The sequence below is a fragment of the Stegostoma tigrinum genome, chromosome 11 (assembly GCF_030684315.1).
Source record: "Stegostoma tigrinum isolate sSteTig4 chromosome 11, sSteTig4.hap1, whole genome shotgun sequence".
In the NCBI taxonomy this organism is placed as follows: Eukaryota; Metazoa; Chordata; class Chondrichthyes; order Orectolobiformes; family Stegostomatidae; genus Stegostoma; species Stegostoma tigrinum.
In genome coordinates, this window is record NC_081364.1 from 6,371,468 (window position 1) to 6,398,694 (window position 27,227).

The window sequence follows — 27,227 nt, forward strand, 5'->3', positions numbered from 1 at the left end:
GTTGCTGGAAAAGCTCAGCAGGTCTGGCAGCATCTGTGAAGGAGAAAACAGAGTTAATGTTTCGGGTCTGGACCATAGATGCTGCCAGACCTGCTGAGCTTTTCCAGCAACTTTGTTTTTGCTCAAATTTAACAACATCCTTACTGTAGAAGGGAAACCAGAATTGTGTGCAGTATTCCAAAAATGACATATCAACTCCTATATCCAATGATCTGACCAATGAAGGCAAGCATGCCAAACACCTTTATCACCACCCTGTCTACCAGCGACTATGCACCTACACCCCGAGGTCAGTGTGATTGGCAACGCTCCCCAAGGCCCTTCCAATAACTCTTTCAGTCCTGCCCTGGTTTGCCTTACCAAAATCAACAACTCGCATTTATTTAAATTAGATTCCATCTGACACTCCTCAGCCCATTGGCCCATCTGATCAAAATCCTATTGTACTCTGAGATCATCTTTCTCCACTGTGTTATTTGCAGACTTACTAACCATACCTCCTATATTCACATCCAAATCATTTATATAAATGACAAAAAGCAGGGGACCCAGCACTGATCCTTAGACCTCTGGTCTGAAAAATAATCCTCCCCCACATCTTCTGTCTCCTACCTTCAGGCCAATTTTGTATCCAATCAGCTCGTTCCCCTGGATCCTATTTGATCTAAACTTACTTACCAGTCTACAATTTGGAACCTTGTTGAAAGCTTTGCTGAAATCCATTTAAACAACATCTACTGCTCTGCCTTTATCAATCTTTTCTGTCACCTCTTCAAAAAACTCAATCAAATTAGTGAGACAGTTTCCCATGCACAAAGCCATGCAGACTATCCCTAATCAGTTCTTACCTTTCCAAATGCATGTAAATCCAGTCCCTCAGAATCCCCTCCAACAACTTACCCACCACTGACCAAAGGTTCACCGGCCTGTAGCTTTTCCTTACAGCCTTTCTTAAATAGTGGCACCACATAGCTAACCTTCAGTCTTCCTGCGCCTCACCCATGGCCATTGATGATACAAATATCTTAGCAAGGGGCCTAGCAGTCTCTTCCCTAGCCTCCCACAAAGTTAGTAAGTTGAATATGGGGTAAAAAATACAGTATGAGGGTAAATTTGTAAGAAGCATAAAAGGGGACAGTAAAAGCTTCTGTAAGTATATAAAAATGAAAGGATTGCTGAGGACAAATATAGTAGGCCCATACAATCTGAATTGATAATGGAGAACAGGAAAATGGCGAGCAGTTGAGCAACTACTTCAGTTATGTATTCATAGAAGATAACACAATAAACTTTTCAGAAGTGCTAGAGAAGCACAGGTTTTTTGGGAAGGAGATATTGAAGGAAATCAGTATTTTTTTTAACAAAAGATGCTGGAGAAATTAAAGGGACTGAAAGTTAATATATCACCAGGCCCTGATAATCTACATCCCAGGGTATTAAAGAAGATGGCCATTGAAATAGTGGGTGTGTTGGTTGTCATCTTTCAAAATTGTGTAGATTCTGGCGTTGCCTCAGTAGATTGAAAGGGGCAAATGTCAATCCACTATTTAGAAAAGGAGGGAGGGAAAAACTTTGGGATTACGGACCGTCAGCCTGAAAACAGTAGCAGGGAAAATATTAAATTCATTTTAAAGGATGTGATAATAGGCTATTTAATAAATAAGTATTACACAGAGTCAGTTGGATTTATCAAAGAAAGATATGTTTGACAAACTAATTGGAGCTTTTTGAGGACATAACTAGTAGAACCATTGGATGTGGTTCATTTGTTTTCTCGGAAAGTTTTTGAAAGTCCCACCTAAGAGGTTATTGTGCAAAATCGAAGCATGTGGGATTGGCGATAATATACTGACATGGACTGAGAATTGGTGAGACAGGAAACCAATAGGAGGAATAAGTGGGCCTGTTTTTGGAGTGGAAGCAGTGACAAGTGGGGAACAGCAGGGTTCAGTGCTCAGGCCCCAGCTGTTCACTGTGTACGTCAGTGATGTGAATGAGGGAATTGAGTGTAATATTTCCACATGTTGTAAAAATAAAACTTGTAAAAATGTGACTGCAACTGCTGAAGGGGATGTGAAGAGACTTCAGGGCAGTTTAGACAAGTTGAGTGAGAGGGTGAATAAGTGTCAAATGCCGTGTAATACGAAGACATCCACTTTGGTAGGAAAATAAAGGTGTTATTATTTAAATGGTGATAGATAGAAAATGTTGATGATCAAAGGGACCTAGATTTTTTTTACAAAAGTCATTGAAAGCAAGCATGCAGGTGCAGCAAATAATTGGAAGGCAAATGTTGACCTTCATTACAAGAGGGTTTGAGTGCAGGAAGAAGAAGCTCCTGCTGCAGCTTTACAGGGCCGTGGTGGGACCACACCTGAAATATTGTGTGCAGTATGGTCTCCTTACTGAAGAAAAAATATATTTATCATAGAGGGGGTGCAGCAAAGGTTTACCAGACTGATTCTTAGAATGGCAGATTTGTTATCTACACCTGGATTCATTGGTGTTCAGAAGAGTGAGAAGAGATCTCCTAAAACGTACAAAACTCTGACAGGACTGCATAGATTGGATGTAGAGATGATATTTCCCTTTGCCAAGGAGCCCAGAACAAGGGGTCATAATCTCAGGATATGTGGATTGAAGTGAGAACTTTCCGTGAAATTTCTATCACAGAGAGCTGAGACAGATAAAGTCACTGAAGATGTTTAGAAAAGAAATGGTGAGATTCTTGGAGGCTAAAGGTGTCAAGGGACGTGGGAATTGAGCAGGAGTATGGTGTTGATCAGCCATGATCATGTTGAATGATGGACTAGGCTCATTGGGCTGAATGGCCTACTGTACTAATTTCCATATTTCTGTCTAATTAAAGCATTTACTGCAACATTGTTTATCACCTTTGAAAGTGAAACAAAGCTACCAAACCACTTCCCTGCTACCGTGAGAAATAACTTTCATTATTAGATGAAGCCAGTTTTTGTAATCCCAGACAATTGCTCAGAAGCAGAGCATTTTTATTCAAGTGTTTCAACCTGCTTTCTCTGTTAGATACAACCAATGGAGCATCTGTGGAATGCTTTTTCTCACAAAGTGACTTGTTAAAGACGCAGTTTGAAAGTCATAAAGAGAAGTTTAGCAAAGTGTCACAACTCGTCACAATTTATTTTCTTCGCAAATGCAGTATTGTTTCTGCAAGCTTCTTGCAATACAGTACTGTTTCTGTGTAATTAACTTATTTGTGAATAAATGTGTGTGTGAGTTTAACCTGAATGTTTGAGCCTGGTAATGTGGTGCTTTACCGCCTGCGTCGAGAGGATGAGAAGAGTATGGCAGGCCACCCGGTTGATCTGTAAAGCTAACAGGTGGCACAGTGGCTCAGTGGTTAGTACTGCTGCCTCAGAGTGCCAGGGACCTGGGTTCGATTCCACCCTTGGGTGGCCGTCTGTGTGGAGTTTGTACATTTTCCCCATGTCAGTTTCATCCCACAGTCTGCAGATGTGGATTGGCCATGCTAAATTGCCTTGTGGTGCCCAGGAATGTGCACGCCAGGTGGGTTAACCATAGAAAATTTAGAGATAGGGTAGGGGAGAGAAGTGGGATGCTGTTCAGAGGGTTGGACTTGATGGACCGAATGGCCTGCTTCCACACTAAAGGGATTCTATGATAAAACCTATGATAACTGGTCATTGTTGGTCTCACAAAAAACTATCAATTCATGGCAGTACTTAAAGATGCAGGTTTCAGTTCAAAGGAAGTAGGTTTGCTGGTGGGAACTGGTCTTTTTTACCGTGAGTGCAAATTTAGAATATCAGGAGTGTTCCTGAAATGTAAATTCCTCTATTGTGCTTTCAGCAACATGAACATATTTACGTGCACAGATGAATTGTGAGAATATTCCATTGGTCATTCAACCAAAAATAAAATGCATGCCTTCTTCCCTTCTTTTCAGATGCTGTTGGTGAATCATGGCTAAAGTGCAAGAAGACTCTGTGCAGTGCCTGTTCCCATAGAAATAATGTTCTGCTCTTCACAAACACAACAAGGGGTTTGTCTACGATTGTGTTTATCAACAAATATGCATTTGAACTGAATTCATCAACCCTTTGATATTAGCTCATTGCAAACATGACCCAGCGTTCTTTTGAAACTCTGCATACTTAACCCAAATTGTTCCTCTTCTGCTGTATGTACATATGGAAAGTTCCATCATGTCGTAGATGGAACCTGCATCTGAAATCTCATGTTATAATAGTTAGATGGTTCTGTATTTATTATGTTCAGTTGAATAAAATTTGTGTTTTGGAAATGCGCTCGCTGGTTTCTTTCATCCAGCACCTGACAGTTTCAGGCAGGAAGTATCTTTAATGGGTGCTAATGAACTGACGGGGAACCCCACCTGCAGTTTGGATGTCAGGGCTCTGAAATGAACAATGCACGGTATTTAGAAGTCCTGACTCCATGAATTCCCAGGCCCAAAACCTCAATATGTGATGGGCAAGGCTGATCTCAGCCAGGCCTGAGACTGACATGGCAACAAGTCAGCTTGCACACTTTGGGGCCTGTCTGGGAGAGGCAAGTACTGCTTCCAGTCGTTATCCACTGACTCCTACTGGAGAGTGCAACTTTCAGCAAAATTAGCTGCTGACAATGATCCTCAATGCAAAGGATGGGCCAGTTAGGTGAGGGCTGATTTGTTTTGGAGTGTGTGCGGACTGTTGCTTTTTGTCGCTATCTTCCTAAGAGAGGCTGCAGGCTGCCAAGGGTGCAAGCTCCCATTGTGTTGAATAAAGATGTTCTAGTGTGTTTGACCCTGGGATCCTCTGCCAACTTTTACCTTTACACACTCCCTCTCCCTTCTTTGGTGTCCCTTTTCTCTCTAAAAACCCTTGTTTACGAGGCGCTTCACAAATGCAAACGTATTATTGTGTTACTTTGAATCATTGTTTCGTGCAGTGAAGAAGGATGCATTTTGATCCATTGCGATTCTGCTGGCTCTTTGAAGAAACTAATTAGTTATACTATCCTGTGTTTTCCCCATAGTCTTGCAAATTTCTCCTTTGCAAGAATATATCTTTATGAAAGTTACGACTGAATCTGCTTTCAAAATCCTTCCGCATAATGTGTTCCAGATTATAAAGCTGAGTAACACATTTTCACCTCCCTGGTTCTTTTGCAAAGTGTCTTAAAACTCTGTAACTAGGGTAAAAACATTGAAACATAGGTGCAGGATTAGGACATTCAGCTCTTGGTGCCTGCTCCACAATTCAGTTTGATCATGGTTGATAATCTACTTCAACTCCACTTTCCCACACATTCCAGAAAGCTGCCGATTTTGATCTTGAATATACTTAGTGATTGAGCATCCACAGCCCTCTGGGGTAGAGATTTCTAATGATTTACCATCGCCTGAGTGAAGAAATTCCTCCATATATCAGCCTTATGCTGAGACTATCTCCTGGTTCTAGATTCATCAACCAGGAGAAACTTCTCACTGCATCTACCTGTTGTGTCCTGTAAGAGTTTTGTATGTTTTAATGATTTCACATTGCATCTTTCAAAAGTCTAGAGAATAAAGGCCCAGTTTCTTCAGTTTGTCCTCATAAGACAATCTCACCATCCCAGGGATTAATCTGGCGAATCTCCTTCTATAGCAAGTATATATTCTTTTAAAATATTTATTTGTAGAACATGGGCGTCACTGGCTGGCCAGTATTTATTGCCTGTTTCTTGTTGTCCCTGGGAAGGGGATGGTGAGTTGGCTTCTTGAACTGCTTCAGTCCACCTGCTATGGGTTGACCTACTACACCATGTAAGAGAGCATTCCCATTCCTCCATGCCAACTTTTTTATTCACTTGTGGCACGAAGGGGTGGTCCAGCATTTATTGCCTGTCCCTAATTGCCCCTTGAGAAGGTGGTGGTGAGCTGCCTCCCTGAATCACTGCAGTCCATATGCTGTAAGCTGACCTACAGTGCCATTAGGGAGGGGGTGTCCAGGATTTTTACCCAGTGATAGTGGATGAACAGCAATATATTTACGAGTCAGGATAGTGAGTGGCTTGGAGTGGAACTTGCCGGGTTTCCTACGTATCTGCTGTCCCTGTCTTTCCAGATGGTAGTGGTTACACATTTGGAAGGTGAATGTCATTCCTTAGAGAAGGAGAGCAAGGCCCAGGTGTGATCTCACCGAGGCTCTATACTGTTGAAGCAAGACTTTTTGACTGTTATAGTCAAATTCCCTTTCAGTGAAGGCTAACGGATTATTTACCTTCCTAAATGCTTGCTGCGTCTGCGTGCTAGCTTTGTGTGACACAAGAAAGGACAGTCAGATTCATGTGGGAATCAATACATTCCAAACTCTCACTCTTCACAAAATATTCTCTCTTCCTCTTGTCTTCCAAAGTGACTTGACATTTGTTCACTTTGTGTTCTGTCTGCCCATTCACTTAGCCAGTCCAAGTTTAATGAATCCTCCCAGCATCCTCCTCACAAGTTACATTCCAAGTTCTGAGGAAGGGTCACTCGATCTGAAACATTAACTCTGATTTCCCTCACAATGCTCCCAGACTTGCTGAGCTCTACCAGCAATTTCCGTTTTGTTTCTGATTGACAAAATCAGCAGTTCTTTTGGTTTTTACATTCTCATCTAGTTTTGTATCATCAGCAAATTTATAAATATTACATTTGGTCCCCATTTATATATCACTTAATGCACGAGAAGCAGCAGTGGCTGCAGATCTGATCCTTGCCATCCTCCGTTGACATTAGCCTGCCGTCCTGAGACTGACCAGTTAATTCCTACTGTCTGTTTTCAAATTTATCAACCAATTCTGAATCCAGCACAGTATATTAATTCCAATCCCACATCCTATAATTTTGTTTACTAATGTCCTCTGAGGGACCTTATCAGAAACCTTCTGAAAATCCAAATGCGTCATGATTGTTGCTTTTCATTTATCTCTGTTACAAGTAATAGCCTCAGAATTCCAACAGGTTTATCAAACATGATTTCCCTTTTATAAATCCATGTTGACTCTGACCAATCATATCATTACTTTCCAAGTGTCAAGTTATCATTTTTTTAGAAAAGATTCTAACTTTCTCCCTACGATTGACGTTAAACTAACAGGTTTGTGCTTCTCCATTTCCTATCCACTTCCCTTCTTAAATAATTGAGTTTCATTTGTTACATTCCAGTTTGCTGGCACCTTCCTTGAATCTATAGAAGTTTGAAAGATAACTATCAATGTATCCAGTATCTCTGTAGCCACACTCTTAGGTACTGCTCGTCTGGTCCAGGAAATTTGTCAAACTTCAATCCAGTTAATTTATTGAGCACTGACTTTTCATTAATATGAATTACTTTCAGCTTCCTCATTTTCACAAGTCCCTCTAATCTTTTTTTCTGCTGTGTCGACTCTGGTAGATAGAGAGAAACTATTTCCTCTGGTTGCAGAGTCTAGTACTGGGAGCATGGTTTAACATATAGGGACAGACCTTCCAGGAGTGAGATTTTGAAGCACTTATACACAATAACAGTGATGGAAGACTGGAGCTCTCTTCCACAGCAGCAGCGATAATTAGCAACATAGATTTTGTTAACTTAAGACACAAAAGGAAATGGGACTAAGGAGCTTTTATAAATACAAGGATGTTGTTGTGTTACTATGAATACAGATTCATACAGGTCAGAACATCATTGTCCTGCCATAGTTGTGTTTGCTTTTTAACAGAAATACACAAACAGATGAAATATGAGCAAAAGCAGACCATTCAGCCCCTCAGACCTGCTGTGCATTCAATCAGAGCGTGAGTGATCTGTTTGTGTTTCAAGTCCATATTTCTCCTCTACCCCTGGTAAATTTTGATTCCCTTCCTAACAAGAATCTTACCTACCTCTGCCTGAAAAGATATTCAATAACCCAGCCTTCACTGCTTTCTAAAGCACGGTTCCAAAGTCGAACAACTCTCTCAGACAAAATTTGCTCCTCACCTCTGCCCTAAAAGGGTGACCGTTAATTCCAAAACAGTGCTCCCTCATTTTGCAGTCCACAGGAGGAAGCATCTGCCATCTTGTTAAACCTTTCAAAATGTTATGCATAATCTAATGAGTTCCATTTTCATGCAGTGCCCTTTTATGAAATTAGATTACGTACCAGCCTTGATCTGATTTAACAGTGGAATGGACTTGAAGGGCAGAATAGACTCCTGATATACATCCTACCCATTAGGATATTCACTGGAAACAGATACGTACATTCCACTGCAGGCATTTTTAGTTGTTCTTACTTCCTTCTTGGACTGTACCTTTACTCTTGTCTTTGGAGCAGGGCTGTGGTTGGTAATGCACTGGAACAAGGCTAGGATAATCCTAGCAGCTGCAAGCACTTTTTAGTTTCCAATGTAAAGGTAAGGACGGCATGGTTCCAAAGGACCATAGAGCTGCTCTCTCATTAGAGAGAGATGACTGATGGTGGTTTAACCTGAGGGACACAGCACTTCAGGTGAGGGGAGAGGTTGGGAAGGCAGGATCTTCACAGCAACCTCAGCCAGTGTGGGAATTGAACTCCTGCTGCTGGCATCATTCTGCATCAAAGTCCAGCTATCCAGCCAACTGAGCTAACCAACTCACTCAATCTTAGCTCATAATTTAATTGGAAACCAGTCACCTGCTGTGCTAGAAGCTGCACATGTGAATACTCAGGACCTTGTTTTATGTAGCTAAGTGGAATTTGTACATGCATTGTATCTTTTTCAATACATGGGGTCATGTAGACAAACAATCCTTGCTCGATCCCCATGGCAACATGTAATTGGAATCTACTTGTCTGGTTTGAGAATTAAGGTTGACAGTTAACTGCTATTGCTACATCTCTATGCCAGTCATGGCCCAGTCAATCAGCACTCCACTCCTGGTGTATAATATAGAGTACTTTTTATTACTGTTTGCTTCATGCCTTCTAGTTATGATTTGAAAAGCTTCAACTTCTTATCTCCTTTGAGCAATGCTTAAGTTCTGGACTAGTCTTTCAAAGACACAGACTAAATGTTCTAGCGATATGGCATTTCATTAATAAATCTGGAATATAAAGCTGATTTCAGTAATGGGTCCATGAAATTCATCAGCTGCTCCAAGACCTATCTAGTTGACTAATGTCCTTCATGGAAGGAAATCCACCACTCTTGCTCAGACCCACCTACATGTGACTCCAAATCCCCAGCAATGCGGTTGGCTTTTCCCACTGAAATGGCTGAACAAGTCACTCGCTCAGTTCAAGGGCAATTAGTGATGGGCAGCAAATGCTGGCCTTGCACAGCCTTAGGCCCAAACCCCGCTACTCCCTCCCTAATAGCATTGCTGATGTAGTTGCACTCAAAGGAATATAGCACTTCAAGAAAACATCTCACTACCCTCTTCTCAAAGGTAGTTATGGATGCGCTCCCACAGAGCCGAAATGTCTGGCTTCCTCCCTTACTGCTCGAATACTGCAAATACAATGAGACCAGGAGCTCTATTTTTTTAAAAAAACAGCAAAATCTTCCACAGTCTCTTGATTTCAAACAATATCTTTTCCAATTCTGAAGTCTGCAGCTCTAAAAATAAATGTGGTCTTTACAGTATGCCTGAAAAGATATATTGCTAATCAATGGGGGTGGCACGATGGCTCAGAGGTTAGCACTGCTGCCTCACAACACCAGGGACCAGGGTTCGATTCCACCCTCGGGCCATGTGGAGTTTGCACATTCTCCCAATGCCTGTGTGGGTTTCCTCCAGGTGCTCTGGTTTCCTCCCACAGTCCAAAGATGTGCAGGTCAGGTGGATTGACCATGGTAAATTGCCCAAAGTGTTCAGGGATGTGCTGGCCAGGTGGGTCAGCCATGGTAAATGCAGGGTTTACTGGGATACAGTGGTGGGGGGGGGGGGGTCGGTCTGAGTGGGATGCTCTTCAGAGGGTTAGTGTGGACTTGGGCTGAATGACCTGCTTCCACACTGTAGGGAGTTTATGATTCTAATCTGTTCAGAGATGCAATGATACATCTCTGGGATGGGTGGGATTTGAACTCAGACCTACTGGCTCAAAGGTAGGAGTACTACAACTGCAGCACTAGAGCCCTAAAGAGATAGTAAGCTGTTTTCCTGTCAAGGTGATATGGTATTGTTTTAATGGGCAGTGCTTAAGGTACTCCACAGTATTAATCCTTGCACACTTATACAACAGAAGGGTGACCAACGAGGATTGGAGCTGAGGCAAGACAAGAAAGGAAAGGTGTCCAAGGCAAGAGGGGAAGGCAATCTGGGGCAGACTATGCTGCCATTACCTTCGCCCCTCAGATGTACATGGGAAGAACTTGGGAGTCACCAAACCCAGGGATGAACCATCTCCATCAGATTCACTGAACTCCTCGTGCTTGCATGTATAATGAGCTGAGAGCTGCATAACCTGCGGGAGAAGGTGATCCACAGATGGGACACCAAGATGCCAAGCTGACACCCCATAATAGAAAATTCCATGCCCCAGTCCTTAGACAACAGATTTTTTTTGAATGAGCTGTGTTACATAGTAATTGAAACAGCTGTTTGACCTAATTATGCAGGTGTTTATGTCCCTCCACCCAGCCTTCTCTATTTCCTCTTACCAGCCTATCCTTCAACTCCTTTCTCACCCAAGTTCTTACTTCTTTACCCAAGGTTTTGGTCATCTGTCCTTAGACCACCTTATGAATTTTGATGTCAAGCCCTGCTTTATAACCTTGCTGTGAAGTGCCTTGGGATGTTTTATGACACTGGAAGTGCAATCTAAATAGATAGTTATGCAAGTTGTGACCCAACTTGCCCATAAATGCATTAATGTTATTTGCTTCAATTGTTTGTTCATCATTTGCTGAGTAAAGGTCTTTCTGCTGAAGCTTGTAAATATAAGATAGTGACTAATAAACCCAGTGAGGAATTCAGAAGCAACCACAAGAAATGGTTGAGAAAAATTGCACGGATGCATTTAAGGGAAAGCCACGTAAACACAGGGAGGAGGAAGAAAGAAGGTTAAGCTGATAGTGGTTAGATGAAGAGGAATGGGAGGAGCTTGTGCAGACCAGAAATACAACACAGCTCTGCTGAGTCCAATAACTTGTTCTTCAGTTGCTTGCTGTCTGTAATTCTACACAAAGTTATGTATATATTTAATCAAAATAACAGTCAGCAGAGTTTAAATTCTGTCTCAAACCAAAACAGAAATTGCTGGATAAGCTCAGCAAGTTTGGCAGCAATCGTGGAGAGAAAGCAGAGTTAACATTTCGGTTCTGAGGAAGGGTCACTCAATCCTAAACATTAACTCTGTTTTCTCTCCATGGATGCTGCCAGACCTGCTGAGCTTTCCCTCATTTCTGTCTGTGTTTCTGATTTCCAGCATCCGCAATTCTTTTGGTTTTTAGTTAAATATTGACTGTCCTTTCATCACTATTTGTTCTCACTGTGTAACTAGTAAAACTTCATATCTTTGCAACATTCTCGGTATAGAGATCTCATGAAATGCTGTTCAGTGAAGAGTCATTCAGCACTGTGGCATGTTTGTGTCATTTTCAAGGAAGAAGAGGATGGGGCAGCAAAGGTAAGGAATATCACAGTGCAGCTAATTAATGTTAAATAGGGGATATCATGCAACACTTTGCAAAGTGACACCTTATTATCTTGGACATTTGAGACAACGCCACAAGCTTGTCTTTCAATCATGGCAATAGTAAGATTGGTGAATTTCAAGGAATCTAGCCATAATTTTAGATTGGCCTTGAGATTAAAAAAAAGTTGTTATAAACTCACCACCATCTTACAGGGAATACTAGCCACCATTCATGTTCTTTATAAAATCACTTATGGTAGCGGAAGCCATTCGGCTCATCATGTCGGTGCTAGCCTTCTGGGTAATAATCCAGTCAAACATTCTGCTATTTTATCCCTGACACCGTCCCCTCAAGTGCCCTTCCAGTTTCCTTTTGAAATCATTGGTTGTGTTTGCCTCCACCAGCCTTGTATGGGCTGCGTTCCAAGCTACTGCCACTTTCAGTGTAAAAAAAATGTTATTTCTCATATCCAACGACACCTCTTACCCAAGATCTTAGATCGTTCCAAAATTCCACAACGGCATTTTAAAACAAAATTTGATACTAGATTAGGTAAGGAAAGGAAAGGCTGTAGCAAAGAAGTGGGCTTTTAAGGGCACCTTAGGAGGAGAGAGAGGCAGAAAGGTTTAGGGATGAAATTCCAAGAATTAGGTATCACTGCCAGTAGTGAAGTGATTTAACTAAGAGGCCAGAATTTGAGGAAATGTCTGAGAATTACTTGGGTAAGGACGAGTTGTGGCTATGGAGGATTTGAAGATGTTCCAAATCATGCCTTCTTGATCTGGATTCACCCACCAGACAAAATTGTTTCTCTTGTACCTAAACTGTTAAGTAGCCATTGCTTTACAAACTGCTCTTACTGGATCACCCCTCAATGGAGTTCATTCAGACTGCCCCCATAACTTATTCTTGACCAGATCCAAGCTTCTGAAACTGCACTGTACCCATGAGAACCTTTCTGTAGTTCAATCCACCAACTCACTGCAGTTCTCCAGATGGCAATTGACGAAGGCTGTGTATCACTGAAACACTATAAACTTCACTTCTCTCAGCCTGCTGAGGAACACAGACCTGTCACCTTCTCGGAATTCGTATGCCTGCTTAATTGATTGATGCACTTAGATAATATTCCTGGGATCTTGTTACTCCCCTGCAGCTGCCAGTCTCTCACCAATAAGAACATTTGGTTTTCACTCAGCTAAAGTGGACAGCTTCACTGATGTGGAACTCTAACTTCCACAGTTTTGCTTGAATCGCTTTGGTGAGGCATTCAGCCTGATGAGTGATGATTTCTTACTTTAATATTGAATTCAAGAATGTAGGAACATAAATATTAGGAGCGGGGGAATCCCTACAGCTCATCAGGTCTGATCTACCAAGATTATGACTGATATTGGACTTCAAACCCACTTGCTCCGCATATTCCTTGATCCCATGAGAGACCAAACAGGTATCAAACCAATTTGGGTAAGATATTGCAAAGATTCATTGCCCTTTGAGTGAAGAAATGTCTTCTCAGTTTGAAATGAATGGTTCTGTCACAGAATTGTTAAAGATCTGAAGGAAACTATTCAGCCCCTCAAGTATGCTCCGGCTGTTTGAATGAACAGTTTGCCCTGTGCCTTTTCTGTGTTCTCCATAGCCCTGTGCATTGCTCCTTTGCAAGAAACAGTCTCATTCCCTGTTGCATGTCTCGATTGAACCTGCCTCCATCAGACTTTCCGCCAGTGTTGGATGTGCTGCACCTTTCTCCAATTCAGTAATGTGAAATAACAGAAAATATTGTCTTTAACTCCATTCACAAAGACCGTACCCTTCCCATTGATTCCACACCCCTCAATGGCAATATCTCATTGTCAACCAGACGGGTTTGTATCCTCAGCACCCAGTTCGATCCAAGTCACATTTCTGTGCCCCATATTCTCTTCAGCATTATGATCGCCTTTTCCTCCATTCCCAATGTCACAAGCCTCCTCTGTTCCCTTGTCCAATGAGACTGAAGTCTCATCCCTGCTGTTGTCAACTGCAGCATCAACTTAAACACCTTGGCTGACCTCACATCCTTCATTTTCTTTAAACTTCAACTCATGCAAGGCACATATTCCATCCCATGCCCAGTCCTTCCCAATTTATCATCCCTATCCATGCTGACACTAGCTCTAAGTCCATCCGAATTTCAGTTCTTAACTCTCGTCCTGATGTTCAAACTTCCTCACGGGTGTTTTTATAACGTTGTTTCTGTTCAGATAGCTATCCAATTTGTTTCCCAAATCTGCCTCCACCATAACCTCTCCACCACTTAGTGTGTTCCTTTACCTTTTGCCACCTCCATTTGCCAGTTGCCTTCAACTGGTGCCCTCTGTTTCTCAACAACTCTGCCACTGGCATCATTACTCTGTTCAAACCCTTCATAGTTTTGAACACAGTCTAGCGTTTGTTATTTTCAAATGAAAATGGGTAAAGATGAAGATTCCATTGTCTCATAGGGTGGCTCCCTCATGAATGTAACACAATTGCTGGTGGTTTAACCTGAGGGTCATCACGCCTCAGGCGAGGGGAGTGGTTGAGAAGAATACTCCTTCATGGTGACCTGAGCCAGTGCAGGAGTTGAACCCAAGCAGTTGGCATGGCTCTGTGTTGCAAACCAGCCATCCAATCAACTGAATTAGCTGACCCATGTGTGAACAGAAAGAGTTAATGATCTTCGGCCTGAGAGCTGAGTTCTCAGGGAGCATGCCTTACACTGTTACAACCTTCACCACATACAGTACAAGTAGAATTCACAGCCAGATCAGCGATCAAACCCCAGCAACAATCTTGTCCATACCAGCCATTTTGGACAACTGGATCCTCCAAGGAATCTGAGAATTTAAGGGTGGCATGGTGGCTCAGTGGTTAGCACTGTTGCTTCACAGCGCCAGGGACCCAGCTTCAGTTCTCCCCTCGGGCACACACCGTGTGTGTGTGTGTGTGTGTGTGTGTGTGTGTTTCCTCTGGGTGCTCTGGTTTCCTCCCACAGTCCAAAGATGTGCAGGCTAGGTGGATTTGCCATGCTAAATTGCCCATAGTGTTCAGGGATGTGTAGATCAAGTGGGTTATGAGGAATGGTCCTGCTCTGAGGGGTGGTGTGGACTTGCTGGGCTGAACGGCCTGTTTCCACACTGTAGGAATTATTTAAAGGAAAAGAATCTGAGCTGCTGTAACAATGCACACATTCACATTCATGTTGTAATCTAGAGCTATGAGCGGTGATGGTCTCTCCATCACACAGATTCTCACCCTTACTGATGGCATATGACTGTGTTGGAAGGATTCACAAGAAGCAATGTTATAAATGCACCTTCCTTGACTACCAAGCCCTGGAGTGGGACCTGAACTTGGAACTGCTGGCACAGAGGTAGAAATCCTAGTCACTGCACTACAACAACACTTTGAGCTGAGTTACATTGCTCAGAACTTTTCAATTATTTTATTATGTGAAACTTTCAACACATCATCCCATTTAACCTGCATGGAAAATGTACTTAAAACAATTGCAGTTTTCCATTGCAAAACCACAAAATATGCTCACGTTGTTAAACGCTGATGTTGCCTCTTGACCTGCATCGGTTCAGCAGTGTTCTGTAACTGTGCTGAGCTGTCTAGGGCAAAACACTTTTACAATGAGCCAGAAAAATTTCAGCTTCATGACTGGGACTTGCTGTCAACTCTTCTGACAAAATTATGATGGAATGATGAGAAAAGGTGTGAGGAAATCTGTGTTTTTCTTTTCTCCTCTCAGAGTTTATTATTGCCATGTAAAATACATAGCATCGCTTAATGTATCTGCATTGTCAAACACTGTAACCCAATGTAATGGAATTTGCTCACCACTTCCAGTGGGGTTGTATACCGTGATCTGGCAAGTGACGCCTTGCCCCATCACTACAGTTTTATTGATGTTGATATTCAGAGGGCATAGGTTAAAGGTGCAGGAGTGACAATCCATGGACCAAGTTTCTGTATAGTTGAGCAGCACTGCATCAGCACAAAAATGAAAACCATCTCATCCTCTCAATTTCTTCTATCCTATTGCCATCTTGGATCAGCAGCATTCAGCATTTTCCACACACTGCAGGCCAGTCTCCCACCCTCAACCCTCTGTCACTTGAACTCACCCAGAACTCTCCGGCCTGTGTCTTTACTCAGTCCAAGTCCCATTTTCCTGTCATCCCTGTGCTCACTGACTTGTGTTGGACCCTGGTCAAAAAACATCTTGTGTTTAACATTTTCAACCTTACTTGCTCATCCTCACCCCATCCTATCTCTGTAATCTCTTCTGGCCCCAAAACCCTCTAAGATTTCTGAACTCCTCTAACCCTGGCCTCTCATGTATTCCTAATCCTTATTTCTCAACCATCGGTGACCATCCTTTCATTTTCTTAGGTCTCAAACTCTAGAAGTCCCTTCCTGAACATCTCAACCTCTCTTTCTGCCTCCCTTTCCTCCTTTAAAATACATTTTAAATCCTACCTCTTTGTCCAAGTTTTTGGTCATCTGACTTCATATCTCCTAAGTGACTTAGTGTCATTCTTCATTTTTCACAGTGTTCCTGCAAAGTGCTTTGAAACATTATTATTTATGTGTAAATGTTGCTTTCGTTTTAGTGGGGCTCATAGGACCTGGAGCAGGCATTTAGCCGCCCAATGCCTGCAGTGCTGTCCAATTTGAACATGACTGATCAGTACTTCAACTCCCAATGATGGGAGCTGTCTTTTCCCTATGATGGGGAATTTCAAGACTAGAGGGTACATTTTTAAGGTGAGAGGAGAGAGATTTTAAAAAGGCTTGAGGCAAATTCTTTTTACACACAAGGAGGTTCGCATGTGGAATGAACTTCCTGATGAAGTGGTGGATGCTGGTACAATTACAACGTCTAGAAGACATTTGGATGGATGTATGAATAGGAGAGGTTTGGAGAGATATGGGCTAGGAGTAGAGGCAGGTGGGACTAGCTTGGTTTGGGATTATGTTCAGCATGGACTAGTTGGACTGAAGGGTCTGTTTCAGTGCTGTGTGGCACTATGACTCGATAATCAAAATCTCTCATTTTTTTGTGAATGATGTTGTCATGTCCAACAGCTCCACCTGAGTATTGGCAGGACAGATAGAGAGAGCAGTTAACATAGCATGCAGTACTTTAGACTTAGTTAATAGAGGCAGGGGTACAAGACCAAAAAAGTTATACTGAACTTATATAGGTCACCGGTTGAACCTCAGTTGGAGTATTGTGAATAGTTCTAGGTGCACACTTTAGGAATGCATTGGAGAGAAGAAGTTTATAAGAATGGTTCCAGGAATGGAAAAGTTGAGAAAAATGAAGAAAGAGTGGAGAAGTTGGAATTGTTTTCCTTGAACAGGTAAAGGCCGAGGGGAGATTTGTTTGAGAGTAGATAGGGAGAAATTGTGACTGCGAGAACCAGAGGGCACATACTTCTGATGAAGCGTCTAGGCCCGAAACGTCAGATTTCCTGCTGCTAAGATTCTGCTTGGCCTGCTGTGTTCATCCAGCTCCATACCTTGTTATCTCAGATTCTCCAGCATCTGCAGTTCCCATTATCTTTAATCACAATTTTAACCTCACTGCGAAGCCTCTTCCAGGGATGCCTAATTGAAGAAGTTACCCTCCTCTCTCCGGACCAACCTCAGGGAATCTCTCTCCCACTGACCTATCCATCCTCCCCGGACTGACCTATCCCCTCCCCACCTCCCTACCTATACTCTCCTCTCCACCTATCTTCTCCTCTATCCATCTCCTGTCCACCTCCCCCTCTCTCCCTATTTATTTCAGAACCCTCTCCCCATCCCCCTCTCTGATGAAGGGTCTAGGCCCAAAACGTCAGCTTTTGTGCTCCTAAGATGCTGCTTGGCCTGCTGTGTTCATCCAGCCCCACACTTTGTTATCTTGGATTCTCCAGCATCTGCAGTTCCCATTATCTCTAGCAGAAGAGTATGCTTTGCAGAGTGCACTGAGTACCAAGAGAAGGGTTAAATATTGAATCATTGCTTACACAGTGCAATCATACATTTTCTATCACATTTTTAATAACCACGTAAATACAACACTGAATATTATTAGCAAATATTTCATGTAATCTCTCACTATCTCACCACACAGAGGAGTCAAATTCTAACAGTATGTCCTATCAGTACCATCAGTTCTGAGATTTGAGCGTACAGCGATATTAATGAGTACAACAGAGTTTGCTGTAAAATGCTTGAAAAGAGCACGTCACTGTCGGGATCAAGTTTCGTGACCAAGACCCTTTTGGAGGGAAAATTTATGCATGATGACCTTGTAAAGAGTGGAATTGCCACTGAGGCCTGTACAGAAAGATGTGCAATTTGACTTTGGATGTTAACATATATTGTTTGATCCTAATTCAGCTGCTGATATATACATCTGGCACAATTTCAACTCCATGAAAATTGAAATTAAGCCAGAATCACTCTGTCATATTCCCTCGGAAGAGAAGGCATCACTGTCAGATTCCCCGGGAAGAGGCAAAATCACCATTTTACGGAGAAAGTATCTCCATATGTCCTTGAGAGAGGACATGTGGATCGTAGGTTCCATTGTGTGGAATAGTTTCACCAATAGATTCCTTTTACAGAGGCAGCCACCTCTCATTCACCTGTTTGGAAACAGGTAGAGACCTACCAGACCTTCAACTTGTTCCATCATAGAGCCATACAGCACAGAAACAGATCCTTCAGTCCAACCGGCCCACGCCGACCATAATCCCAAAGTAAACTAGTGCCACCTGCCTGCGCATATCTCTCCAAACCTTTATTAATCGTGTACTTATCTTAATATCTTTTCAACATTGTGACTACTCATATCAGAACTTCCTTTGGAAATTCATTCCACACACAATCCACTCTCTGTGTAAAAGAATACCCTTTCATGTCTTTTTAAAATCTTTCTTCTCTCACCTTAAAATTATGTCCCCAATCATGGAATCCCCCAGCCTACGAAAAAGACATCTGCTATTCACCTTATCCAAACCCCTCTGTAGGCTCATCCCTCAACTTCAACCAGCGGAAAAAGCCCCAGCCTATCCAGCCTGTCCTTATAACGCAAACCCTCCATTCCCGACAATGTCCTGTAAATTTTTTCTGAACCCTCTTCAGCTTAATCATGTCCTTCCTAGAACAGGGCAACTAGAACTGGACGCAGTACTTCAGAAGAAGCTTCACCAATGACTTGTACAACCGCAACATAACATCTTAAATATTATACTCAAAGATCTGAGCAATGAAGGCATGACTGTTGTGTCAATTTTGCAATTTTGATTCCATATTAGTTCCCAGCAACTTTTTTGGGAGGCCAGCCAACTGCAGATTTCCAAGACCTTTGATGTGAAAATGTGATTCCAGTCATCAACGCTTAACAGCCTCAGTGTTATCATCGAATCATAGAATCCCTACACTGTGGAAATAGGCCATTCAGTCCAACATGTCCACATCACCCCTCTGAAGAATATTCTACCTAGACACATTCCCCAACCCTTTCCCTGTAACCTGGCATTTCCTAATCAACCTAACTTACACATCCCTGAACACGATGGGCAATTTAGCATGACCAATACACCTAGCCCACACGTCTTTGGACTGTGGGAGGAAACCGGATCGCCCGGAGGGAACCCACGCAAACATGGGGGAATGTGCAAACTCCACATAGAGAGTTGCCCGAGGCTGGAATCAAACCCGGGTCCCTGGCACTGTGAGGCTGCAGTGCTAACCACTGAACCGTTGTGCTGCCCATGACCTGGATCCCCTCCCCAAGACAAAATTGTTTTTCTTTCTCTATGGAAAATGAAGTGACCTTCTTCCAGCTTGTGCTGAGTTGCGCTGGAACACTGCAGCAAGCCCAAGACAGAGATATTGGCCAGGGAGCGGGATAGTATGGCAACCCATATAAATAGTGTGACTAAAGAGCAGGTAAGAGGCTGGGCATTCTGTGGTGTGTAACTCAACTCCCCTCTCTTGACATGTCAATTTACAAGGCACAGGTCAGGAGTGTGATGGAATACTGCCCACTTGCCTGGATGGGTGCAGCCCCAACAATGGTCAAGAAGCTTCACACCATCCAGGACAAAGCAGCCACTTGATTGGCACCACATCTACTCTCTCCACCATTGACACTCAGTCACAGCAGTGCATACCATCTACTAGAAGCACTGTGGCGACCCACAGTGGTTACTTAGACATAATTAAAACTGACAGATCTATGATCCTGAGAAACAAGGTTGTGGGAATCTGGGGGTCCTGACAAAAAGTGCAGCTACAGCAAGTGACCAGGAAGGTTTATAGAATGTTGTTAATTACAAGGGAGATGGAATATATGCAAAAAGGTAACTTGTACAGGAACTCTGGTGAGACATTATCTAAAGTGTTGTATGCAGTTTTAATCTCCTTATTTGTTTGAGGCCCTTATAATTGCATTTGAAATAATTCAGAGAATATTCATTTGAGTGAATATGGGATTATCTTATCAGGAGTTTTTGACAGGTTGGGACCGTAAATGTTAGAGTTTGGAAGAATCAGGGAGATCTTATTGAAACATTTAAGATTCTGAGGGACTTGACAAGATAGATTCTTGAAGTATATTTCTCCTTGTAGGAGGAACTGAAACTGGGGGCTGTGGCTTATAAATAAAAAGTCTCCCACAGAAGGCAGAGATGGAGAGAATTTTTCTTTTGCAGGATCATGAGTCTATGGAACTCTCCTTCCAGTGAGTTTTTGTGATAGGATCGTTGAATATTTTAAAGCAGACATAGATAGATCTTGACCAACAAAGGAGTCAAAGGGCTAAGCAGGAATGAAACTTTATGGCTGTACTAAGATCAGGCATGACCAAATTGAATGGAGCAGGTTTGAAGGGGCTGAATGACCTGCTCTGACTCTGAATTCATATGATCACAAGTACACACACGTGTGCTTGTACATTAATCACAGAAACATGATCTTCTGTGCCAAAACCATGGAGAGTGGCTGTCAGCCATGCCTTAGTGTTCTTGCCTCTGAGCCGAAGGGGCCAAGTCAAGATCCAGATTCGAGACTAATGATCGAAGCATACACTGCCAGTAAGTGCAGAGGGATTGCTGCATTGTCAAAGGTGCAGAGCCATTAAACTGAGACTGCTCTGCCCTCTCAAGTGGACATGAAAGATCCCATGTCGTTGTTTTAAAGAAGAGCAGGGACGGTCCTTTGAGTGTCCTGGCCAATATTTATCCCTGAGTCAGAATCATCATAACAAAACAATCAGACCAACACTGCTTTGCTGTTTGTGGGAGCTTGCTGCTCATTCTCTGCTTAACATCAGTGGTTGGAGGGCTCGTGGTCGTGAAAGGAGCTTTGTAAATGCAAAACTTTGCATTTTCATCTGACAGCCTCCTGACAAGTTAGTCTTCTCCCAAACCCCAGTGTGACCCCTCTATTGCCCTCTCTACCCCTTCAGTCAGAACTTAGAGGCACTTGTACTTATCTCTGACGTACGGCAGCTGGTTACAGAATGACTTTGGCAAAGATCCAGAGTATGAGCTGCCTCCAGATCACATGAGAAATGGTTTGCTGCTTACTGGGAAATTAAAGATTTAGAGAAAATACGTGGGAGAGGTGAGAAGACTAGAAGAGGAAAAACAAGTTGTGGCTGCACATTAAATGAGTTTTTTTGTACACACTATGGCGAGAAGTACTCTTTCAGATGGTGAGTCACGATGCAGAATTGTAATTGTTTACCAACAATGCAGTACAGCCCCTCTTCCGAACTAACCCCTTGCTGAAATCTGCAACAAACGATATCCTTTCTCTTTTCTGTTTCTCCATCCTTTCCTTCTCAAACTGTTGTCATTACTATTTAACATCACTAGTTGTAAACTGCAGAGGAGGTGCATGTGCCTGAAAGTGTGTCTTGTTACCAGGAGAGTTTCACAAACGCTGCAATGCCAGCAGTAAATTGCTAAAATAAATGTACAGATGCCTTAATACCATGTGTTTATATCAAACGTGTCACATCAGAAGGTGCTTCACAGGAGCAATTATTTAATGAAACATGAACACTGAGCTCCGTAAAAATTTAGGAAGGAATCAGAGAATGGCTACCATAGCACCAGTAGACATGGCATCAGAAATTAGGCCGTTCAGTCCATCTAATCTGCTCTGCCATCCAATCATGCCTGATAATGTTTCTCAACCCCATTCTCCCGCGTTCACCCCATAACCTTTGATCCCCTTAACAATTATAACCTATCTATTTCTGTCTTGGCCTCCACAGCCTTCTGTAGCAGTGAGTTCCATAGATTCACCACTGTCAGCCTAAAGAAGTTTCTCCTCAATTTTTGACAGCTTGGGGTGGCACGGTGGCTCAGTGGTTTAGCACAGCTGCCTCACAGCAGCAGGGGCCTGGGTTCAATCCCACCCTCTGGCAACTGTCTGTGTGGAGTTTGCACATTCTCCCCGTGTCTGCGTGGGTTTCCTCCTGGTGCTCTGGTTTCCTCTCACAGTCTAATGCTGTGCTGGTTAGGTGGATTGGTCATGCTTAATTGCCTGTAATATGCAAGGATATATAGGTTAGTTGGATTAGCCATAGGGGAAATACAGGGCTACAGGGACAGGGTAGTGGTGTAAGTTTAGGTGGAATGATGTTCAGAGAGTTGATGTAGACTTGTTGGATGACCTGTTTCTATGCTGTCGAGATTCTATGATCTCTGTTCTAAAGAGCCTTCCATTTACTCAAAGGCTATGCTCTTGGGTCTTAGTCTCTCCTACCAATGGAAACATCTTTCCAACATCCATTCTGTCCAGGCCATTCAGTATTCTGTAAGTTTCAAATAGATTCCCCCTTCATCCTTCTAAACACCATTGAATAAAGAATTCTAACATTCCTCTTATGTTAATCCTTTTGTCCTGGGATCATTTCTGTGGATTGCTCCAGGACCAATTCATCCTTCCTGAGGTATGGGGCCCAAAATTGCTCACAATACTCTAAATGTGGCCTGACCAGAGCCTCATGAAGCCTCAATGTACATCCCTACTTTTATATTCAAGTCCTCTCAAAATAAATGCCAACATTGTGCTTGCCTTCTTAACAACTGACTCAATGTGCAAGTTAACCTTAAGAGAATACTAGACTAGGACATCCAAGTTCCTTTGCCCTTCAGATTTCTGAATTTTCTCCCCATTTAGAAAACAGTTTTTGTCTCTATTCTTCCTACCAAAGTGCATGATCTCACACTTTTCCACATTGTATTCCATCTGCCACTTATTTGCCCAGTCTCCTAACCTGACTAAATCCTTCTGAACCCCTCTGCCTCGTCAATATTACCTACTCCTCTACCTATGTTTGTGTGTCTGCAAACCTAGCTAGAATGCCCTCAGTTCCGTCATCTAGATCATTAATGCATGAACTGAAAAGTTGTGGTCCCAACACTGATCCTTGCAGAGCACCACTAGTCACTGACTTCCATCCTGGGACAGACACTTTTCTCCCCACTCTCTGTTTCCTGTCAGAGAGCCAATCTTCTATCCATGCTAATGCCTTGCCCCTAACACCTTGGGCCCTTATCTTACTCAGCAGCTTCCCATGTGGCACCTTGTCAAAGGCCATCTGGAAGTAGATAACATCCATTGGCTCTCCTTTGTCTAACCTGCTCGTTACTTCTTCAAAGAGTTCTAACGGATTTGTCAGGCATGACGTCCCCTTGATGAAACCATGCTGACTTTGCCCTATTTTACCATGCATTTCCAAGCATTCAGAAATCCCATCCTTCATAATGAATTCCAAAATCTTACCAACGACTGAGTTTAGGCTAATTGTCCTGTAATTTCCCCTCTTTTGCCTTACTCCCTTCTTAAACAAGGGATCACATTAACAATTTTCCAGTCCTCTGTGACCCTCCAGTGATTCCTGAAAGATCACCACTAACACCTCCATTATCTCTTCAGCTAGCTCCTTCAGAACTCTGGGGTGTAGTCCATCTGGCCCAGTTGGCTTATCCACCTTCAGACCTTTCAGGTTTTCTAGCACCTTCTCCTTGATGATGGCCACCATAGTCGCCTCTGCCCCACCCCCTCCCTGACTGTCTTGAACTTTTGGGATATTCCTCGTGTCTTCCACCATGAAGACTGATACAAAGTAATCGCTCAGTTCTTCTGCCATTTCTTCGTCCCCCCATTACTACTTCTCCAGCATCATTTTCCAGTGGCCAATGCCCACTTTAGCCTCTCTTTGCCCCTTATATATCTAAAGGAACTCTTGCAATCTTCTTTTGTATAACTGGCTAGATTATCCTCATATTAAATCTTCTTCCTCATTTCTTTTTTAGTTGTCCTCTGTTGGTCCTTGTAACCTTCCCAGACTCCTGGCTTCCCAGTGCCCTTCGCCACATTATATACTTTGTCTTTTGCTTTTATGCTGTCCCTAACTTCCTTTGTCAGCTACGGTTGCCTCATCCTCCTGTTAGCGTGCTTCTTTCTCCTGGGAATGAAGTTTTGCTGTGTCTCCCAAATTAATCCTGGAAACTCCTGCCATTGCTGATCCACTGCCTTTCCTGCTAGGCTCCTCTCCCAGTCAATTCTGACCAGCCCCTCCCTCATGCCTCTGTAGTTGTCTTTATTCAACAGTAATACGATTACCTCTGATTCTATCTCCTCCTTCTCAAATTTCAGGGTAAATTCTATCATGTTATGGTCACTTCCTCCGAAAGGTTCTATCACCTTAACCTTCCTTATCAAGTCTGCCTCATTACACATCAACATTTGCAGAAAGAGGCCACTCAGCCTATTATCTCAATGCTGGCTCTCTGTAAGAACATCTTGGCTAGTCCCACCTGTTCCCTGCATTTTGTTTCTACTTAGTTGGTAGTGCCTTATGAAAGCCCCAAGTGAACCTACCACAACCACATTCGTCGGCAGCACATTCCAGACCCACGTTTCCTTCATCTGACATTTAGATACTTTGTCAATCACCTGGATTTGGTTATTTTCAGGTCCTTAATCGTCCTGCCAATCGGAACAGGTTCTCCATTTCTGTTCAGACCACTCATGAATTTCAAAGCTTTCATCAAATCATCTCCTAATTTTCTCTTCTCAAGGAGCAAAGCCCCAGCTCCACTCTACCCACTGTCAGGTGGCCCAACATCGCGTCAAAGAAATGAGGGCACAGCCTCAGAGTGAAGGGATGACCCTTTAGAACTGAGATGTGGAGGTCTTTCTTCAGCCAGAAGGTGGTGATTCTCTGGTAACTCATTGCTGCAGAGGGCTGTGAAGGCTAAGTCGTTGGGTATATTTAAGAGAGAGATAGATAGATGTGTGAGTATTAATGGCATCAAGGTTACAGTGAGATGCAGGAAAATGGGATAAAGAAACATATCAGCCATGATGAAATGGTGGTGCAGACTTGATGGGTTAAATGGCCTAATTTTACTCCTATATCTTATGGTCTTATTGCTTAAGGAAATTTTGCAAATGATGAAAAAGAGAAGGGGTGGGAGAAAAACAGAAGCTTTGGAATGGAATTCCAGAGGTTGGGATCCAGGCAGCCGAAGCAGTGATGGAGTGAAGAAAATCAATGGTAAGTAAGAGACCAGAAATGGGAGAATGATGAAATCTCGGAGTGTTACAGGTTAGAATGAAACAAGATTTTGCGAACATGTCCCCTTCCAGAGACTTGAGCACATGCAATAGGCTACATTCCCAATGCATAAGACATTAAACCCTACCTTCCCTCTTACTTGGGTGTCAAAGATCCTACAGAGCAGTCACAAAGACTCACCATGGATGTCCACTCAGCTTCCTGGCCAATATTTATCCATCGTTCAGGATTTAGTACCAGATCAACAATCCAGATCTCATTAATCCGGCAACCTTCATGGCTTGTGGGCATTGTTGGCTGAGCTAGCATTTATCGCCCATCCCAAACTTCCATGAGAAGGTGGTGGTCAGCTGCCTTGCAGCCCATGTACTATAACTGGACCCAAAATTCCCTTAAGGAGTGAATTCCGGGATTGTGAACCTGCAATAGTGAAGGAATAATGATACATTTCCGAGCCAGGATGGTGAGTGGCTTGGAGGGGTTTTTGCAAACGGTGCTGTTTCTGTCTATTTGCTGACCCTGTCCTTCTGATGGAAGTGTCATGAATTTGGAAGATGCATTCTAAAGAGCTTTTGTGAGTTACTACAGAGCTTCTTGTCATCAGTACCACTGCTGTTACTGAATGTTGGTGGTATGAGGGAAGAATGCTGGAGTAGTTTCATTGGCTGCAAAATATTTTGGCTGCATTGGTAGTTCAGTTGTAACCATAAGACCATAAGACATAGAAGCAAATGTAGGCCATTCAGTCCACTGGGTCTGCGCTACTGCTCTGTGAAATCATAGCTAATCTGATAATCCTCAACTCCATTTTCCTATCTTTTCCCATGATCCTCAATTCTATTTCTCCTCCCATGTTAAGCCATACCTCCATTTCCTACCCACGAACCTTATCCCGCCCCCTTGACCTGTCCGTCCTCCCCGGACTGACCTAGCTCCTCCCTACCTCCCCACCTATACTCTCCTCTCCACCTATCTTCTCCTCCATCCATCTTCAGTCCGCCTCCCCCTCTCTCCCTATTTATTGCAGAACCCTCACCCCATCCCCCTTTTCTGATAAAGGGTCTAGGCCCGAAATGTCAGCTTCTGTGCTCCTGAGATGCTGCTGGGCCTGCTGTGTTCATCCAGCCTCACGCTTTGTTATCTTGCATTCTCCAGCATCTGCAGTTCCCATTACCTCTGATCACCAACTGTACTAATCTTACTTACTTGAATGTGATCCCTCACCCTACTATACCCTGGCACCTTAAGTACTTGTTCAGAAACTACTTAAGTGTTGGGAGGGTACTTGCCTCCACCCTCTCAAAACATCATGTTCCATATAAGTACCACCCTCTGGGTGAAAAGATTTTTCTTTAAATCCCCTTTACATCACTTACTGACCCTAAATTTATGCCCTTTGGTCTTGGACATGACTGCCAAGGGGAAAGGATTCCCATAATCTACATTGTCTGTGCTTCTCATAACTTTGTCTATCTCAATCAGACCACCCTCTCAGCAGGCTCTGCACCAGGGAACACAAACCCAGGCTATCCAGTCTCTCCTCATAATTAAGACTTTTCGTGGCAAGGCAACATCCTGGTGAATCTTCTCTGCACCCTCTCCAGTGCTATCATGTCCTTCTGATAATGTGGTGACCAGAAATGCACACAGTATTTTATCACTGGCCTAACCAATACTGTAGGAAGACTCCCCTTGCTCCTATATTCTATGCCCTGGCTAATGAAGGCCAGCATCCCATGTGCCTTCTTCACCACTCTGTCTACCTTCGATGATACCTTCAGGGATCTATGGTCTTAGTTCCTCAGCACTTTCTAGGGACCTATCATTCATTGTGTAAAACCTTCCCTTCTTGAATTTCTCAAAATCCATTAGGGAAAGAAACTGTCATCCTCCCCATGTCTAGCTGACATGTGACTCCCAACACACAGCAGCATGGTTAACTGTTAATTGCCCAAAGGACAGTTAGGGATGGGAAATAAA

General features: G+C 43.0%; 1 protein-coding gene across 1 annotated transcript in view; it reads left to right on the top strand.

Moving 5' to 3' along the window:
• The window catches only part of LOC125460468 (MICOS complex subunit mic25-a-like), a 470,470-nt gene extending 466,167 nt beyond the window's left edge, over positions 1-4,303 (top strand). The window contains exon 8 of the mRNA XM_048547985.2: positions 3,947-4,303. Coding sequence (XP_048403942.2) covers positions 3,947-3,970 — 24 coding nt within the window. The 3' untranslated portion in view covers positions 3,971-4,303. The remainder of the gene's footprint in view (positions 1-3,946) is intronic.
• The last annotated feature ends 22,924 nt before the right edge of the window (positions 4,304-27,227 follow it).